A 20,762-nucleotide genomic window follows, 5' to 3' on the forward strand; every position below is an offset into this window, starting at 1 on the left:
TGAATTTGGAAATGAGCAAAACCAGTAGTTTTTATTAACTGTAAATTTTTTTATATTCTGTGACTAAGATGCTTTGTTAAAGATACTTCTAGGGTGAAATGCTCACCCTGCTGAAATCAATTTAACTGCACTTCTGTTGCTGTCTTTTTATATTGGATTCTGTTACCACTCCACCTCATCTGATGAAGTGGATTTTACCCATGAAAGCTCATGATCCTATGTATTTTTGTTAGTCTCTGAGGTGCTAAGGACTACTTGTTATCTTTAAAGTTACAGACTAATATGGCTACTGCTCTGAGTCAATGTACTGTGTTTGGGGAAACCAGTGTAGTCCTATTTATTACAGTGCTGTAATCTGGCATCTGCTCTAGGCAGCCTTTGTCCACCTTCCCTTCCTGACTTGATGATCTGTACAGCATACCTTCTAGCATGTCTGTACTTTACTTCCTTTACGCTAAACTTTTGACATTTTTATCTTTCATGGCCATATGTACTTCAGACTGGCTGTGTCTAGACTGGCCAGTTTTTCCGGAAAATCAGCTGCTTTTCCGGAAAAACTTACCAGCTGTCTACACTGGCCGCTTGAATTTCCGCAAAAGCACTGACTTCCTACTGTAAGAAATCAGTGCATCTTGCGGAAATACTATTCTGCTCCCATTCTAGCAAAAGTCCCTTTTGCTCAAAGCTTTTGCGCAAAAGGGCCAGTGTAGACAGCTCAGATTTGTTTTCCGCAAAAAAGCCCCGATTGCAAAAATGGCGATCGGGGCTTTTTTGCGGAAAAGCGCATCTAGATTGGCACAGACGCTTTTCCGCAAAAAGTGCTTTTGCGGAAAAGCGTCCGTGCCAATCTAGACACTCTGTTCCGAAAATGCTTTTAATAGAAAACTTTTCTGTTAAAAGCATTTCCGGAAAATCATGCCAATCTTGACGCAGCCAATGTGTATACTTCCTTGAATAGGTGTGATGGGGACATAGTATTGCATTATCTTCCCGTGATAGAGACCATACTCTTGTATTACATACCAGTCATTTTATTCAGTGTCTCCATTGCCAAACAAATCAGTGGTTTTTATGTAACAAAACTGCTTTTGCCCTTGGTTTGTTCCCCATTTTTGTCTGAGATGTTCCAAGGTATTTTAACGCTTCTTTTGTCCCTTGAATCTCTGTTTCAGTCTGGCTATGTCTACATTGGCGGGTTCTTGCGCAAGAACACGTCCACACTGCCATGTGCTTTTGCAAAAGAGCGTCCATGGCAGTGTGGATGCCCTCTTGCGCAAGAAAGCTCTCATGGCCATTTTAGCCATAGGGCTTTCTTGCGCAAGAAATCCCTGCCGCACGTCCACACTGTCCTCTTGAGCAAGAGGGCTTATACTACTTGTTAGAAAAGAGCGTAGCTCTTGCGCAAAAAGCCCTGTCTTCCGACACCGTACTGAAAATCTTCTTGTGCAAGAGCGAGCGGGCAGTGTGGATGCTCTGCGGGTTCTTCTTGCGCAAGAACCCGCCAGTGTAAACATAGCCTCTGTGTTTCTCTGTAAAGTTTAATTTAAAACTCTTTTTCAATTTTTATTTTCAGCAGTGAAATTAATTGAGCTGGAATGGCCACCCTCAGCCTTGATAGTAAAATCATTGCTCATAGCAGCTTGGCAAAACTTGTAATGACAATCTACTAGACCAGGCGCAAAGTGCTATGACAAAATGTAGCTTTCATACCCTTTAAAACAAATATTTTATTTATTTGACAGCTTGCTCTCCCTGGGAAAGTGGAATTTCATAAAGGCTGGTTTATAAACTGCTCAGTTTACAATTACAGTTTTAATTGTCATTTTGAGTTTGATTCTGCTCATGGCTTGAAATTGCACTTTGCAATTGCAGTTGCAAGTGATCTTGATGCACAGATAAGTGCAGCCCTGCCCAGCAGCACTGTGACAGGAAGTAGAACAACATTTTCAGAAGTTTGATTCTGGCTGATCAAATTATATTGGGCAGAGGTGAAGCTTTTTTGACAGTGAAGCTCTTTCTTGTCCTGGTTAGCTATTTCACACAGAGATTGATGCTTCCCTTTCAGCAGCCAGTTGTTTGGAGGAGGAGAGAGGTCCTCATCCCATGTTCTGTTTCAGATTCCCAGCATAGTGAAAGCAATGGTTTTTCTTGTTGGCAAATGCATTAGGAATGTAGTAAGCATGTGCCTTACTGGGGTAACCGGTTAACTAGTAAGTCGTTGCTCTCCTTGGCCCAGCGTAGCCAGAGCTGCCCCCCATTGGAGGCATCACAGTTAACTAGTTAACCAGTTAAATGGAATGTTTAATTTTTTAACCGGAATTTTACATCCCTAATTTGCATAGAAGCCCCAAGGCAGCTCAGCTTTTGATGGTAGGTTTAGTCCTAAATCTATTAGGTGTTGGTTCTTTTTTGGTACCCTGTGTGGCATGTTCTTTCCAATAAGTACAGCACAATCTCTTGCACAACACTGAAAATTCTCAGCCCTCAGGAATACTACCCCCTTTCTTGGAAACTTCTTCTGAACAAATCACATATGTGCAGTATGGCTTGACCCATACCCAGGATCACCGCTTCTAAACATGTAGCTATTGGAATCAGTAGAGCAGTAAAATTCACTGGCTATGATAAAATCCCATATGGTGCTACTTTTTTGTGCCCTAAGGAGCTATGGTTCATTTCTGGTACAGTATTCCATTAGGGAGCCCAACTGTTCCAGAAACTGTTTGCTGGCACTGTATCCAAAACAGTGAAGTCATGTCCTTGGAGCTTCTCTGTCCCACACAACTTTTTTCCAGGTAGTACATAAAACATGGTTCTTTGCACTGATACATGTTTATGTTGAATATATTCAACAGGTAAGTGAGGAGCTGGGGTTTAAATATCCTGCTCTAGTTCTCACCATTCAGTAGTTCTCCAGCACAGTTTATTGGTCTTGATTGGTTAGCATGAGTACTGTAATAGATTTTTCTTTTTGTTATATAAATGAAACCAGTTGGAATAAGACCGTGTAAAGCTACTTTGATCTTAAAATTCTCAATGAAGAAAAATTATTTTGTCACCCCTAGATCCAAACATGTACCAAAAATGTTACTAGCAGTTGGTGATTGAGTGACTCCTGGAGTAGGGATGTGAATAATTAATCGATAGGGGCTGGAGCAGCTTCCCATTTGACTCAAGCAGGGGTTGCTCAGATGTGTGGGACTGAGGGGCCAATCCAGCACACTCATATCTAATCAGTTAATGGGTTAAACATAACACTTAACCGGTTAATGAACTAAAACAGGATTTTACATCGTTATCTTGGAGTCAGGCCTTTATGAGTTATTTCAAACAAACAGATAGTTCATTGTTATGATTGTTGTCTGTCTATATAGACAGACAATATGGAATTTAATATTTGTGATGAATAAGGCCCAGGCTGCACCCTTTTGTTGTAAAGAACAAGGAAAAAACATTTGGAAAACTCCATGAGGCTCATCACATAGTGCTTGTAACACAGTGGGGTACGGCTCACCCTCTGATCAGAGTCTGTTTTCCTCAATCCCAAAGATCCATAATTTGGCCCACTTATGCACATGCATTATGGTACAGTCTTTAATTACATTACTAACTTTTGAGTGCTTGATTTTGTAATTATCTTTTAATGTGACTGTCATTGGCTGCCCTTTTCCAACTGAAATGGACACCGTACTACAAGATGTAATATTTCTCATAGCTGTGTTAATGTTTTTCCAGCAGAAATGCAGTCTGGCTTGGTGTGAAGGTGGGCATGTAGAGCACCTCACACAGTCTATGCAGAGGGAAGGGAGGAAGGGAGTGTGATGCTGTAACTGAATTAGGAAACTTTTTACATTCACTTTCATGTGGCTTCTCTAAAGGCTGCAGGGAGGTCTCTAAAATAGACAGGATCTTGGTTTTTAAGGGTTCTTCTAAGGCCTGAAAGATAAACCATGTGGTGCTTAATATTGGCTGAGTAAAGTGAGACCTTCCCCTCAGCTTGATGGCATTCCTGCATCTCTCACGTAGTACATTTTGAATACCACATCCAATCAATTCCATGGTTTTTAAGGAATGTTGTGTAGACATCAGTGGTCAGATCTCTGGGGAAGATAGGAAATGGGGGACATCCAGAGCCCCTTCCATCTACTATCAGTCCCAGAAGCCTCACCTCCATAAAGATTTCTGGAGCAAAGAACGAGCTGATGGCAGTCATTAATACCTTGCAACATCACAATCCCTATCTCAGTTTTGTCTGTACTCCCAGTACAGTTCAGATGGTTGACACTCTTAAAGATGTAAAATCCAGTTTAACCAGTTAAAGGATGTGTGTGGGGGGGGGGGGGAGCAGCCCCCTTTTCCCTGCCACATATAGGGGTTGATCCAGTCAGCTGATTGGAGCAGTCCCTGCTGCAGTGTGCTGCCCAGGCTGGGCCCACCCGTGGACAGGTAGTGCTTTGGCCGCCCACACAGCAGGGAACTGCTCCAGTCTCTACCAGTTAACAGGCTCCAGTAAGCCTCCCCTGTTAAGGGTGAGGCTAACTGGTTAACCATTCACATCCCTACTCTTAATAGCCTGTCCTCCAGGCTGAAAGACAGGAAATCAAAATGATGAGGGGAAGGGCTGGCACATAACTCCAGGCATATGGTGGTTGAGGGAAAATATTGGGAACAGTAGGGAGGGGATGACATGGAGCCTTGCTTTGAGGTTAAAGGGGACACACTGAGCCCCTGGCACCAGGGTGTGTGCCCCCCAGACCTTTGACATTAGGTAGGATGGGTGGGCACCCATGAAGTTTGGGGAGAGGGAATGAGGGATACTAGGAATCCATGGGGTGTGGGATGTATTTGGCCTCCAGAAGCAACACATTGTGTAATACTCTTAAAAAGATCATGGACTGTTTCTCCCAGAACTTCAATGTGTGCTTCCACACAGTTGTTTCATCCTTGCCCAATTTGCACACCAGCATTATTTGCATACCAAATTCCCAGGCATTTCATTGGGTGTTCTGGGTACACAGCAAGATGGACCCCAGATGTGAACTCAGCCCACTTAGGCATCAGTTATCTTCAAGCTAATTGTTTACTCCACTCTTGATGAAGGAACTTTAAGACCTGCTTATTACTGGCAAAGTTAATGAAACATGAATGACTTGCATTTTTCTTTTTCTTTTTTTTTCCCCCCTCAGACCTGCTTCTGGATGACAATGCATATCTTAATTGATGATGTCGGAAGCTAAATCTGCAGTTCCCCATTCATTCCAGCTTCTTAGCAACAAACAATGCAAAGACTACATTTCAGGATCACACAAATATTATTCTTAAAACTTTCTAGATGATTGTAGTTGCTTTGGTTGTGTTTTATGCTAGCAGAAGCCTTTTCCAAGGTTTACTGCTGACTCTAGAGCGGCACATCCCCTGCATACTGGGAACTTTGGGGGCTAGCAACATGGGCAACTCCTGTGTTTGTCGAGATGATAGTGGCGTGGAAGACAACGTAGAAACCCAGAATCAGCAAACACAGAATAGTAGAATACCAGTACCTGAAGCAAGAAGCCATCCAAGGGACCCCGTAAGGCCGCCCAGGAGGGGACGAGGGCCACATGAACCAAGAAGGAAAAAACAGAATGTCGATGGACTAGTGCTTGACACGCTGGCAGTTATACGAACTCTGGTAGATAAGTAAGTACCTCTGAAAGAGACCCTCAATAGTAACGAGACATCTCTTACTCAGAAACCGCTAGGAGCGTGCATGGAAAAAATGTTGGGAAGGTTGGTTGTCTCCAACGATCGATTGAATAGGATGGATTTTGTTTACTTGCTTATATATACTTCTCTATGGAAATAGCTAAACAAAACTATAGCAAGATGGCTTTAATCTTGATTCGATATGTGTCCTCTTCCAAGTTGTAAGTCTCATTCTTATCCTTAAAGCCAGCACACTGTAATTGTTCATTCGATGAGCCAAGTGCTGGACTTATTGCTAGCGCAAAGCACCCCTTATGAGGGTTTTGGATACACAAGGATCTGGCCCTGTTTTTTTTTAATCTGTAGAAGGACCTCTAAAGTTCTTGTTCATCATTATTTGGATTGGAGACACCAAAACAGGAGGAAACTGTTACCTATATCACTTGCACTTCAGAGCCTTGGTCTGAACTTAAGCTGGATAGATCTCAACATAATGAGCTTTGATTTATGTTTCTGCATGGGCACTGTTGTGCCCACAAAAGCTCATGATGCCATCTACATGTTTTGTTAGTCTTTAAAATGCTACTAGACTATTAGTTGTTTTTTAAGATTTTCCTACTGGAGGAGTCTGTCTTTCTGCCGTAAATGTGCACATAAAGTCAGATTTGTCTTGAAATTTATATTTTTGGCAAAACCTTATTTTCCCCTAAAAACATGTGAAGAAAACCTTCAGCTTAGAAAACTCATGTCTCTGTCTGGAATTTTTGCCTGGTATTATAAGTAACACCTATGATATATGAAAGCTGTTGAAAATAGATTTTTCTCACTTACCCCTCCTCCCTCCCACACACAGACACATCTCCAGTTTATTTACTTTATGTATTTGACACCATCTTGTGGCTACTTAATTCTGTTGATGTGAGTCTTTCCCTCAGCAACATGGGAAAGAAACACAAAACAGAAAAATATAATTATAAACATATTTGGCTTACAGAAGGTCTCTGGGATAGGTGTCTTACTTGAAAATATTTGGGGGGGGTATTCTTGGTTTTGTTGGTTTAGTCCAGGGCTACTCAACTTTGGAAGCCTGGGGGGCCGCAATGATACAGCACATGCCGAGGGCCGCAACTGAAGTGTGGTTGCATGCAGTAATTCCTCATTTAACACGTGCCCACTTAACACGTTTTCGCGATAGCACGATTTTTTTTGAATGTTTTTTGAATTACACGATCGTCCCCAGAATAACACGATTTCCCCAGCCAGCCTGTTGTTGGCCACTGCACAGGACTTCCCATGCCTCCCTGCAAAGCGGCGGAGGGTTCGCCACTCACCGTGCTGTTCCCTGACGACAACTCTCCCGCCCCCTCCACCAGATGCAGTGCGGGTCCCGGCAGACCCGTCACAGAGGCATACTCCCAACCTAATCCTCCTCCCCTCTCCTCCCCTTCTCTTCCCCAAACACCTTCCCTCCTTGCTCTAACCCAGTCCCCTTTTTCCCCCTAACCTTATGTCCGGGTCCCAACAGACACCACCGCTTGAAACGCAATCCCCATTATTTTCAATGGGAAAATTGACCCCACATAACTCGTTTTCACTTAACACGATCATGTTCTGAAACATAGTTATAGTGTTAAATGAGGAATTACTGTATATATGTAGATAGCTTCTTTCATACTGACTACACAACGTGCAGGCCCCATTTAAGTCAGTTCTGCTGATATTAGTAAAATGCAATATTGTCCCATTTGCATCCATATGACAGCACTCTTAATGAGCAATGACAGTCCAGGAATTTAACTTCTAAAATGCATATTGACAGAACATTATTATATTGGCAACTTTTTTGTTTTGGCTCCCATCCACGGGTCATGTGTTAAGTAGCTCTGGTTTAGTGGTTCCCCACCCACAATCAGCGTGCTGACTCACCACCTTGTTTTCTGTTGCTAAATTGTGTTGATAGCTAAAGGATACATTTTATTTTCTTAATGTCTTCCATATAATCAGTTGCTGTGGTTGCCTTAAAGATGTCATGTAATCACTGTTCATTAGAAAATAATTTATGTACCATATCTGTGGAAAAGATAGGGAACCTTTGGATGAGACTTCAAGCTGATAGTGTCCTATCGAGACCAATAGAAGCACTTCTGCTGAATTAAAAATAATGCAATGGAATAGAAGGTTCTGTATAACAATGAGACTGCAGAAACAGAAACTTTCCCCTGTGGTGTCTCCAACTCAGAATGTAACTTTTATTTGAGAATCTGAAAATGAAACTTAACAGGAAACAGTGAAGTTGGCCAATTTCTATCAAGTTGAGATAAGAGGAACAAGTACAAATCTAAGCTAAGTAGCATACATAAAAGTAGAACAGATCTGAATAGCCACCTGTGAACCAGATGCAAGCATCCTCTGTTCAGAAATATTCAAATCCTGTCAGAGTAAATGTAGATTTTTTTAAATTGTTTAGCTTTTTGTGTTTTTAGTAACATTTCAGGATATTTGGTTTTGGTTTTTTTTTTTTAGGTAATTCTGAAGAGACTTATTTTATCTTAAAGTAATTTCAGTTCACTTAAGTGGGCAATTTAATTATTCCACTTATCATTTACCTTTATTATATCATGATTCACAATGGATATTCTCCTGCAGATTTTTAATGTTAGCTTTTGAAATAAAATCCAACATTCTCTCAAAAAATATGCCATAAAAAGTTACCTTCCCCTCCCCCTTGGGATAGCTACAAAAATGCCAGAGTTTTACCTCCTGTCTACATGAGAATGAAGAATGTAAAAGCATAGTTGTGCAGTGGTTACACAAATAAATGCGTTCATAATTTTTTTTCCAACCCAATCATGGGGAAGAATTTATGGTGAAGGGAACAGTGTTTGGAAAATTAAAATGTCTGGTACAGACAAGGAAAAATAATTCTAAAATGCTAGAACTGTATTTTTTCTGTTAATGTAAATTGAAAGAACATCATGGAAGGAAAAACCCACTTCCTCTGCTGACTGCATCTCTACTGTGTGAAAACAGCACAGTAATAGACTTTGAGACTGTATACATGCTCAAGAAAAAGTATTAGGCTGCAGGGAAGATAGATGTGGAAAAGTGTCTAAGGAGCCCTTAGAATTATTAAGGAATGGAATAAAAAGATAATGAGCAAAAAGTTGCACATAGTGAGGGAACTAATGGCACTAAAATGACTTGATGCATACATTTTCTGATGTTTACACATTAAGTCTTTCAATGCGCATTGTAAACTAGCCCAGAAAACAGAATCAGAAAGCCTGCAGAGCCTAATTTTTTCTATTTTTTTTTCCTCACTTACTTTTGCATTTTACTTCTCTGAACCTTCTATCTTTGTCTTTTTCTTTTCTTTTGAGGTTAATTCTCTTGTCAATATAGACCCACTTTTTCCATTAGTGATCCTCACCTTCTTTCTTTTCAAGATGATTTTAAGGTTTTGTGTGTAAGCAGTTGGGTCAGATTTGCTTTAAAAATGGCACCATACTAATATTTTTATAGAAATTTGTACTTAAAATATTCAACAGGAAATGCTGGCTTTTCTTGTAAGAAAAGAATCAACTTCACCACTTATTTTTATTTAGAAATCTACTACTATTAAATTTTATACTTAAGCAACAATAGATTAGTAAGACTAACAAAACATATAGATGGTGGTATGAGCTTTTGTGGGCACAGCCCACTTCTTCAGATGACAGGAGTGTTAGAAGACCAAATCCAAGAATAAATAAGGGAAGGAGGGAGGGGAGAGAAGGCGGGGGGGAGGGAGAGAAATCAAGATCCAAGCTCCCCTCCTTTTCTTCCTCTTCCCCCCCACCTTCCCCCCTTCCCTTATTTATTCTTGAATCTGGACTTCTAACACTCCTGTCATCTGAAGAAGTAGGCTTTACCTACGAAAGCTCATGATACCATCTACATGTTTTGTTAGTCTTTAAGATGCTACTTGTCTTCGGTTTGTTTGTTTGTTTGTTTGTTTGTTTGTTTGTTTAAGTTTTTCCTGTTATAGACTAAATCAGCTACCCCTCTGAAAATTTTATACTGCAATTCTTCAGAAGTTATTCAAACCACCTTCTGTGGGGTTTTTTTTTTTAAAGATATGCTAGCTGCACCCTTTTAAAATCGTCCTTTTTATTATTTTTAATGCAACTGTGTTTGATGTCAGTTCACACACCATGTAGTAAATTTGGATAGCTTAAGCGCAGGACAGGGGGTAAGGAATTGCTTTGTTACTAGAACGGCATTGCCCCAGATTCCCTCTTTAACCTTGCACAAGTAACAACTGTGAAGCATGAGGAGATAATCGCTATCTTACAATACTTTGTATTGCTTCATACAATACTTCTGTATGAAGTATTGTCAGAGAGCATCCGCACAAAAATGCAGCTACTTTATGTGGGTGCAGCTCCCATTGTGTGAGGAGTACTGGTACTGGAGTAAAATTTGCAATTGAATATAGTTGTTTGTGAGTAGAATAAAGTTGGGATTTCATCATCAGTCTCTCTGATTCCTTTAATAACATTTTGAATACTCATTTTTATCTAATCTTCATTTTAGGGCACTTTACCTGCATCTTGTCACTTTATTTTCCTGTGCAAAACTCTATCCTTAACCTCCAATGTGAAACTTTATGTAATGCTGCCTGAGATCTAGACCAGTGGTTCCCAAACTTTTCAGCATCACGCCCCCTTTTTGATTTTTTAGAAACCCTCACACCTTTCCCTCCCCCCCCCAAAAAAAAAATAGCAGCAAAACTTGTTGGGGGGGGGGAGAAGGGGGCTTTTTAAGAGCAGAGCAGGCATTGCCCTTTTAAGGCGGCCATTTTGAAGTCTGCCCCAGGATGGACTGGGCTCCTTCTTGTCAGGGGGGGAGACTGGGTCGCCTCACGCCCCCTCCCTCCCTCGGGGGCGTACCACCAAGTTTGGGAACCCATGATCTAGACTGTGATGCACTCAAAATCCTGATGATGATGACTTATCTAAAAAAATGTTAACTTCTAGGAAGGGGACGGGGGGGACAACAATTTTCATTTAATACCATATTGCTTTTAGATATCTTTGCTGTATCTCAGGCTGGCAGTTTCCTTCCAGCTTGTCTAGACTTCCTTCTTTTGAAATGTCCTTTCACCGGTTCCTAACTTTCTACTGTTGTATGAGCCTCATTCTTCAATGCTGGTTCTAAGTCTGTTTGATAAATCTATAAATCCTGTGGTGTTTCACTAGAACAGATGAATCAGAGGCATCTATCATATCTTTTGAGTTCTGCATTCATTACCTCACTTTCTTTTCCATGAGTCCAAAGTTTTATTTTTTGTTTACAGTATTTCAGTAACTTGTATTGTTAGACTTTTCTATTTCTATCCTTAAATTATTCTTCTGCATGTTAGTTTCATTTGCTAGATGGGGAAGGGAGAAAAGGAAGATGGGCTTAAAAGTTCTCACACTCACACTCAACCCCCCCCCACAGGTCTATTATCTGCTGTCCTTGATAGTAGGCTGAAGAGAAATTGTATTGTTTGCCTTCTAGGCTTCCCCTTTTTTTCAGTAGAAATTTTCTGAAAAAAAGTTAAAATAAATTGTCTTTTTCCCCTAATCTGTTCTTCATTTAGTTTGTGCCCTCTGAAGTACAGTATCTCTGGGTACGTCTAGACTACATGCCTCTGTCGCCAGAGGCATGTAGATTAGGCTACCAGACATAGGAAAATGAAGCGGCGATTTAAATAATCGCCGCTTCATTTAAATTTACATGGCTGCCGCGCTGAGCCGACAAACAGCTGATCAGCTGTTTGTTGGCTCAGCGCGATAGTCTGGACGCGCGGGTGTCGACATCAAAGGTATTTGTCGACCACCCAGGTATGCCTCCTGGGATGAGGTTTACCTGGGTGGTCGACAAATACCTTTGATGTCGACACCCGCGTGTCCAGACTATCGCGCTGAGCCAACAAACAGCTGATCAGCTGTTTGTCGGCTCAGCGCGGCAGCCATGTAAATTTAAATGAAGCGGCGATTATTTAAAATGCCGCTTCATTTTCCTATGTCTGGTAGCCTAATCTACATGCCTCTGGCGACAGAGGCATGTAGTCTAGACGTACCCTCAGACTGTATGCTTTCAGGAACACTTTACAATGTATAGTTTTAATCTTTAGGGGCTCTAGATCTCAAACCTGGGGATGCAGATCACTGTGTATCTTGTTTATCAGCTATTCTGGAGATGCAAAAGGTAACTTTTAGCCTGAGTACAAAGCACTACGCAGCTGTATTTCAGATGCAAATAGAACATTAAAAGTTTACAGTGTGTATAACTTCTTTCTTTTTTCCAAAAAATTAATCCAGTACATGCCTCTTTTCATTGAACTTAATTCTAAGTATGTGGTTATAGTGGTACAGCAACTTTGACCAATGTAACATTTGTCTTTCAGTGACCAGGAACCTCCTTATTCAATGATAACATTACATGAAATGGCAGAAACAGGTATTAACACATTTTGTTCGGTATTTTGGTTGCAAACTGCCAGAGGCAAAGAAATACCTTTCTTCTAAAGAGAAATATATGGCTGCATTACATGTTATGTCCTGTAATTCTAGCAATATGTGTTAGTATTTTTATAATTTTATATCTGTACTTCTTCATAATTTTATTGACCTCCCTGTAGAAGATGCACTTTCTAATTGTGTTAAATTTTACTAAGCTGTGCAAAATTGGCCAGCTGACAGCTACAAACTCAATTAACAGGCTTTATACAATGAGGCACACATCACTTTTGTATGGGACGTTGGTAGCCCTTTGGTCACACTTCTAGTCTCTGTACTTGAATAGTGACAGCAATCCTTCCCCTCCACATACGGGTTTGCTGCTATTCAGTCTGCACTCTCTGATCTAATGGCCTTGCCCTCACCCAGTCCATGAACATACTCTCTAGATGCTGAGCTGCTGCTGGCATAGAATCTATTCCTGTCATAGAGAGCAGTGGTTCCCAACCACCGGTCTGCAAACTGCTGGCTTCTGGGCTGTGGCAGCTGCCACAGCAGCTGAAACCAGCTGTTCATGCAGATCTTGAACCAGCTGTTCAAGCCTTACTGAAGGCACAGAAAGAAACCATCCCGATGAATAGCAAGAGAGGCAAACGTGGTAGGAGACCGGATTGGCTTACAGGGGAAATCTTTTGTGAACTTAAGCACAAAAAGGAAGCTTACAAAAAGTGGAAACTTGGACAAATGACCAGGGAGGAGTTTAAATGTATAGCTCGAGAATGCCGGTGGGTTATCAGGAAGGCGAAAGTGCAAATGGAATTGTGACTGGCAAAGGATGTGAAGGATAACAAGAAAGGTTTCTACAGGCATGTTAACAAGAAGAAGGTGATCAGAGAGGGTGTGGGGCCCCTAGTGGATGAAGAAGGTAACCTAGTGACAGATGATGTGGGGAAAGCTGAAATACTCAATGCTTTGCCTCTGTATTCACGGACAACGTCGGCTCCCAGACTAATGCACTAAGTGACGCAAGATGGGATGAAGATGGACAGCCCTTGGTGGGTAAAGAACAGGTTAGGAACTATTTAGAAAAGATAAACGTACACAAATACATGGGTCCGGACTTAATGCATCCGAGGGTACTGAGGGAGTTGGCAAATGTCATTGAGGAGCCTTTGGCCCTTATCTTTGAAAAGTCGTGGAGATCGGGGGAGATCCCGGATGATTGGAAAAAGGCAAATGTTGTGCCCATCTTCCAAAAAGGGAAGAAGGACGATCCAGGGAACTATAGGCCAGTCAGTCTTACCTCGGTTCCTGGAAAAATCATGGAAGGGATCCTTAAGGAATCCATTTTGAGGCACTTGGGAGAGAGGAAAGTGATTAGGAATAGTCAGCATGGATTCAAAAAGGGCAAGTCGTGCCTGACCAATCTGATGAGCTTCTATGATGAGGTAACTGGCTCTGTGGACATGGGAAAGTCAGTGGATGTGATATACCTTGACTTTAGCAAGGCTTTTGATACAGTCTCCCACAATATTCTTGCCAGCAAGTTAAGGGAATATGGATTGGATAAATGAACGGTAAGATGGATAGAAAGCTGGCTAGAAGGCCGGGCCCAGTGGGTAGTGATCAATGGCTCGATGTCAGGATGGCGGTCAGTTTCTAGCGGAGTGCCCCAAGGTTCTGTTCTAGGACCAGTTTTGTTCAATATCTTTATTAATGACCTGGATGCGGGGATGGATTGCACCTTCAGCAAGTTTGCAGATGACACTAAGCTAGGGGGAGAGGTAGATATGGTTGAGGTCAGAAATAGGTCCAGAGTGACTTAGACAAATTGGAGGATTGGGCCACAAGAAATCTGATGAGGTTCAACAAGGACAAGTGCAGAGTTCTGCACTTGGGACGGAAGAATCTCAGGACGGAAGAATCCCAAGCATTGTTACAGACTGGGGACCAACCAGCTAAGTAGTAGTTCTGCAGAAAAGGACCTGGGGATTACAATGGATGAGAAGCTGGATATGAGTCAACAGTGTGCCCTTGTAGCCAGGAAGGCTAATGACATATTAAGTTGCATTAAGAGGAGCATTGCCAGCAGATCCAGAGATGTCATTATTCCCCTTTATTTGGCCCTGGTAAGGCCACATCTGGAGTATTGTGTCCAGTTCTGGGCCTCCCACTACAAAAAGGATGTGGATGCATTGGAGAGGGTCCAGCGGAAGGCAACCAAAATGATTAGAGGGCTGGAGCATATGACCTATGAGGAGCGGCTGAGGGAGTTGGGTCTGTTTAGTCTGCAGAAGTGAAGTGTGAGGGGGGATTTAATAGAAGCCTTCAACTTCCTGAAGGGAGCTTCCAAAGAGGATGGAGAAAGGCTGTTTTCTGTGGTGACAGATGGCAGAATAAGGAGCGATGGTCTCAAGTTGTGGTGGGAGAGGTCCAGGTTGGATATTAGGAAAAACTATTTCACTAGGAGAGTGGTGAAGCACTGGAATGGGTTACCTAGGGAAGTAGTGGAGTCTCCATCCCTAGAGATTTTTAGTGTTGGCTTGACAAAGCCCTGGCTGGGTCGATTTAGTTGGGATTGGTCCTTGATGACCTTCTGAGGCCTTTTCCAGCCCTATGATTCTATGCTCTGGGGGCAGGGCTCGGGAGAAGAATGTGGCTGTGAGCTGCAAGGCAGGTCTGGTTGTAGCTTCTCTTTTCCCCTTCCTTCCTCCAGTGCACCTGCAAGGGAGCCTGGGCACTGGGGATCCCCCACCCTCTCTTGTGCATGGCCCAAACAGGTGGCTCTGCAGGTTGCTGCACATTGGCTTTCCTAACCCACATGCTGTGTAGTCTCAGCCTTGTCTCCACACATCTCCAGGCTTTCTCCCTCAGCATCTGTACAGTGGCGTCGCTCCTGTGAAGGGAAGGGAGTGATAGCTGCTGTGACAGCCTTCCCCCCCTCTTCAGCTTCAGAAAACAAAAAGTGATGGCAGGGGTAGGAGGTCCAAGCCAGAGCCTCGCAGACCCAGGAAGAGTAGTAGCCTGGCAGCTGCTGGAGCTGAGCCTTGAGGGCAGAAGGGAAGTTGGGAGCGGGGAGGGGCAGAGAAAAAACTGCCCAGAGGAGGTAGAGTCATGGGCCCTGCAGTACATCAGGATGTGGCTGCAACCCTGCAGTCGGTGCGAGGGAGGTGTGACAAACTGCTAGAGGTGTACTGGTCACATTTTAATTGCATATTTGTTATTTGCATAATGGATATGCAAATCTGCAAATACAATGTTACGGGTCTGCCATAAGTTTGTGAATGGGTTTGCCAACTCGCGTTATAAAATGGGTTGGGAACAGCTGATGTAGAGAGGGTGCAAAGATTGTACAACAGTAAACCCGGTACTATATTCTTTGTGGATCCAAAACACCCATCAACTTGGCTGGAGGCTAGTGTGCACAAAGAGCTGAGAATTGTGCTCAGCATATCTGAACACGTCTACACACACACCTGCTGCATGGCAAACTGGTGTGTAAATGTGCATATGTCAAAGCACTCTAGGAAGCTTTCTTCATTCACATAGAGTAGGCAGTTACTGTGTGGCGCATTGGTTTACACCAGTGTTTCTTAAACTTTTTAAGACCGAGGAACACCAAACCATTTTCTTTATGAGGAATACCATGGATTTTTTTTGTTGAGCAAAAAGGGTCGGGGGACAGTTATTGAGCAAAAAAAAGGTCACCTGCCCCTTTAAGGTTGGCCATTTTTAATTCTGTTGTTCTCCACTGCACACCTCCGACTGCCTCACAGTACACCGGTGTGCCACGGAACATAGTTTAAGAAACACTGGTTTATACCCTAGCATGCCACACAATAAATGTATGATTGAGCATGCCCTTAATTTGTATACAGGTAATTGAGGAAATTCTTAACTTCTTCAGACAGTCATTAAGCTTTCGTTGGTGAGCAAAATATGTCCTGTAGGCAACATAAAATGTCAGTGGTATTTTCATCAGGATACTGACTGGATCGTGTGGGAGTTCCACACACACTTGCCCTTCAGTTTTGGTGGGTGGGTTTTAACCTTTCAGAAAAAACCCCACATAATCTTTTATATTCTTTGCTTCTGGAAAAATGATGGGCCCAACCCTTATTTCTTGCATGTCCAAATCTTCCATTGACAATATTTTTGTTACTTTGTGTTTAACACTTGCTTTTTTTGTAAATAATTCTTTTAATTTATTTTTTAGTATTTAACTTGGCTCACCTTAATTGGAAGTCTTGGGTCACATAAATGAATTGGTGAGAATTTCTGAAAAGGCTTTTCATAAGCAACAATGAAAAGTCAAAATCAGAACTGCAATCCCATGGTTGTCAGTGTGATTTCACCAGGAGTAAGCAGTGCTGAACTTGGTCTGAAGCATGGCATTAAGTATGGCATTGCTTGCTTAACTCCCAGAGCACCATACCAAAAATATACTGAAAGTGCTCATTTGTTACTTATTCTGAAGCCAATTTCAATAACATATTCATTCTGCCAACTGCTAGTTCTTGTTTCCCGAACATTTTAAAATGTTTTGTCTAGCATTACCCTGGCAATTGTAGAAATGTACATCCTCTCCCAAGTAAAAGCCTTCAGCATATCACAAATGAAAAGTCCATAGATTTACAGTATGCATTATTAACTGCTCCTTTATTCCCCATCAAAATGTGATATTCAGAGTAGGGTTGTTGCTGATATAAGGGCGCCTGTGCCTTTGAAGTGTAGTAACAGCCTTGGGGCCAGTCCCCTGCTGGCCCTGTGATCCCCATGGTGTTTCAAAGCAGCAGCACCGCACAGAGCCCTGAGTCAGCGGAGCACTCCCCAACTGATCCTGGGCTCTACATGGCACTGCTGCTTTGAAACGCTGTGTGCAGCCTGGGGACACCTGAGCTGGCCCCAGGCTCCATGCAGCACTGCTTCTTTGAAGTATCCCCTCTACTTCTCCCCTTCACCTCTCTTCTTCTCTCCCCCTCCCCCCCCTCCCCCCCCCCCCCCCTGCCCTGGCTGCCCCTTTCTGACTGTCCAATAAGCATTTGCTTACTGGATAGTTGACTAGTCATTCCCATCCCGAATTCAGATGAGTTCACTAGGGTAACTTTTTTTAAAAATGCCACTGAATTTTGATTTTATATCGACCAGCATATTCTGAACACTTCTAAATAACAATACCATTTTCTGAGCATTGCTTCTGTTTTATGGTTGACAGATGAAGGCTGGCTGGAAGTTGTCCAATCTTTAATTAGAGTTATTCCATTAGAAGATCCATTGGGACCAGCTGTGATAACATTACTACTGGATGAGTGTCCATTGCCAACAAAAGTAAGTTAAATAATGCATGTGTTCTGTCACCAAACTCCAGCCTGGTGTGGTTGCCACTCCCAGGAAAGTCTGAGCTGTTTCCACCATTGATGTAATTTATCCTAGGTGTTAGTTGGCTAGTAAAAATAGATAAGTAGGGTAACTAGTGAGGATCTGGAATTCAGTGGGCTATTGATGGTAGGGATGTAAAATCCCGTTTAATCCATTAATGGGTTAAACGTTATGTTTAACTGTTTTAAACTGGGGCAGGGGCCACTCGGGCAGGGCTGAAGTGCAGCCCCTGCCACTTAATCGTAACCTGTAATCGTCATCCAGCAAGGGTGATGCTTACGACTAACTATTCATATCCCTAACTGATGGTAGAAAGTTTTCAAGGAAAAATGCTGAGAGGAGAGTGAAAAATAGTTTGTATTTGGGGGAAGAGTAGGAAGGCTTATTTTGTTAGTTGCTTTTGCCACTGTGCTCTATTTCTGCTCTTTTGATATGTGTTACTTACTGCATATGCCCAGTGAGTGCACATTCAACTCCTTCTCACCTACTCTCCACATTTGAAACCTAGTGTCAGTGTTGAATACACCCATTACATATCTATGTGTAAGATACAGCTTCCCCCCCCCCCTTAGCTTGCACATTTTAGCTATAAATGGATCAATACTGTAACTTTTAAAAAAGCTTTTGAGTTTGATGCACTCTTTAAATGGTCAGGTGTGTGTTTATAACTGGATAAATTGTCATTTAGCTTTTGGCGTTTTCAAAACAGAGAAGTGGTGGTTATTAGGTCCCAATCCTGCAAGATACTCAGCAGCCTCAAACTCCATTGAATTTAGTGGGTGTACAGGGCACACAGCACCTCACATGATTTGGCATATGTTATTTTAAAGGCCTTTTAAATCATTGCTGCAACTTCCATTACTACTACACTTGATACTGTGCTAACTTGTATTTTTATTCTATATTGCCACAGGTTGAGAGATTGGGAAGTATCTAATTCATTTGCTCTCAAAATTATAAATTGAGTAGCTCATGGCTCAAGAATGGCTCTAAAACTGTAACTGTATAAGGAGCCTCTTTCTTCCTTGGTTAGTGGTTCCAGTTAGTCCAAGTTAATAGAGACAAAGTTAACCATACAGTCAGTGCCAGGAAGACTGAAATAAGATGAGATCTCAGCCAGTTCCAATCATAAAAACAAGCATACCATTGGCACTGATAGCCTTGTTGTTAGCATCCTCAAAAAAGTAATAACAAATCTTTGAAATGTGGAAGCCTGATTCTAAACACCTAAACTAGTGGCTTGATTTTCAGAGGTATAAAATGCCACGGTCAGGACTTCTAAATCATGTGATTTTTTTTTTTTTTTCAAGCACATTTAGTTTTTAGGCATTCAGTTTTCAAAAAGCTAGCCTGAGTGGGATCTAGAGAATAAGCTATCTTCTTACCCTTGGGAGATCCCTCTGTCCCCTATGTTGGAGTTCATATAATCTTGTTTATGTTTAATTTCTGTCTTTGTATATGTGTTTGCAACAATGTAAACTCTGTGGAGCAGAATTTTAAAAACATTGTCAAAACAGTTAATATTAGAACCTGAGTTACAGCCACTTTGGGAATGGAGGTTGTTTGTAACGCTGAGCCAAATAGTATGGTGTATCTTACTAGGGATGTTATATATCATGTAATTGATTAATCATGTAACCTCATGAAAGAGGGGCCGCTGTCCATGGTGATCCTGGGCTGCCACAGACCGAGGCTGCTTCATGGCAGACTCCCCTGTCCTCCCCCCTCCCATGCTGCTAACCTCTGTTAGAGGCAGCAGCATGGGAGTGGGGAAGGTAGGCAGCACTGTGGAGCTAGTATTGGCACTGGCGGGAACCAACGTTTTTAATCGCGCTGCCCCCTGGGGCAGGCGGGTCTGTGGAGCCTGCTTGAAAGCCAGCTTCCCACTCCTATCAGCTCCAGCCTGCTCCCTTCACCCTCTTCACTGCTGCTTCTATTAGCAGAAGCATAAGGGTGGGGAGGCTAGGCAGATCTGGTGCTCATGGGGAGCCGGCTTAAAGCCAGCTCCTCACAGGCACCAGCTCCCACTCCCTCCCTCCCCTCTTGCTAACTCTGATACAGAGTCAGCAAGCAGGGGCAGTGTGTGTAGTTGACAAGATTCATCGTGTAGTCGACTACATTTTGACATCCCTATTTCCTACAAAAGTTTACAACTGAATGTTGACCTAATACAGCTTTGAAACTTTATTGTGCAGAAAAAACATGATTCTTTTAAACTATCTTAATTTAAATGTAACAAGGACAGAAAGGCTATGTCTAGACTGGCAAGTTTTTCTGCAAAAGCATCTGCTTTTGTGGAAAAACTTGCCAGCTGTCTACACGGGCCGCTTGAATCTCCGCAAGAACACTGATGATCTCATGTAAGAAATCAGTGCTTCTTGAGGAAATATTATGCTGCTCCCGTTTGGGCAGAAGTCCTTTTGTGGAAAAGTGCTTTTGCGGAAAAGCATCCGTGCCCATCTAGACTCTCTTTTTCGCAAATGCTTTTAATGGAAAACTTTTCCGTTAAAAGCACTTGCGGAAAATCATGCCAGTCTAGACGTAGCCAAGCAGTTTGCTTACCTCATCAAATATTTGTTTCTTATTTTGAGTAGTTTATATTTAACACTGTACAGTATTTGCACTGTTTTTTGTATGTCTCTGCAGCAGCCTGATCTCACACTTATGTTACAAAAGAGTTGGCTGGTTGGTGGGTCAGTCTGTAACTTTGGTGTTTGTGACTCTTGTACTGTAGTTTCACTAACATTGATTGAGGGCAACAGCACCTCCCAAGATTTGCCATATACTGCTTTAAAGGCCTTTTAAAATCTCTGTTTTGCCATGAACTCTTTCTGGCACTGAGACTGACATCCTTATTCTAACTTTAATTGTACTTTTCCATTTCAAGTTCCCTGCGTAGTTCTTGCTGGTTATTCTTTTTTTCTCTATGCTTTTTAAAATTTGTCAGCTCTATCTGTTAGTTTTGATTGTGGCTGTTCTTTTGGGAACACAATTATATTTTCTTGTAAACTCCATTTAAAGATCAGGTTTTTTGCATATTGCACTGGTTTAAATCTAGATCAGAATCTGACCCAGTGTGTATAAACATAAGACTTCATAAACTAAATTACAAGCATCTTGTCCAAATACCCTGCTGATAAACAACACTCCACATTGAAGTTGTTTTGTTTTAATTAAACTATGAAGCTGGCTCTGAATTAGTTCAGCTGA

The 20,762-nt window shown here is 42.1% G+C and overlaps 1 protein-coding gene across 2 annotated transcripts in view; it reads left to right on the top strand.

Annotated features, from left to right (window-relative positions):
- The window catches only part of RSPRY1 (ring finger and SPRY domain containing 1), a 64,644-nt gene that overhangs the window by 14,442 nt on the left and 29,440 nt on the right, over positions 1 to 20,762 (top strand). For both annotated transcript variants that reach the window (XM_075940376.2, XM_075940377.2), the window contains 3 exons: positions 5,187 to 5,679; positions 12,122 to 12,174; positions 17,389 to 17,501. In XM_075940376.2, the coding sequence (XP_075796491.1) occupies positions 5,333 to 5,679; positions 12,122 to 12,174; positions 17,389 to 17,501 (513 nt within the window). In that variant the 5' untranslated portion in view covers positions 5,187 to 5,332. The remainder of the gene's footprint in view (positions 1 to 5,186; positions 5,680 to 12,121; positions 12,175 to 17,388; positions 17,502 to 20,762) is intronic.

The sequence above is a fragment of the Pelodiscus sinensis genome, chromosome 12 (assembly GCF_052426305.1).
Source record: "Pelodiscus sinensis isolate ZL-2025 chromosome 12, ASM5242630v1, whole genome shotgun sequence".
Lineage (NCBI taxonomy): Eukaryota > Metazoa > Chordata > Testudines > Trionychidae > Pelodiscus > Pelodiscus sinensis.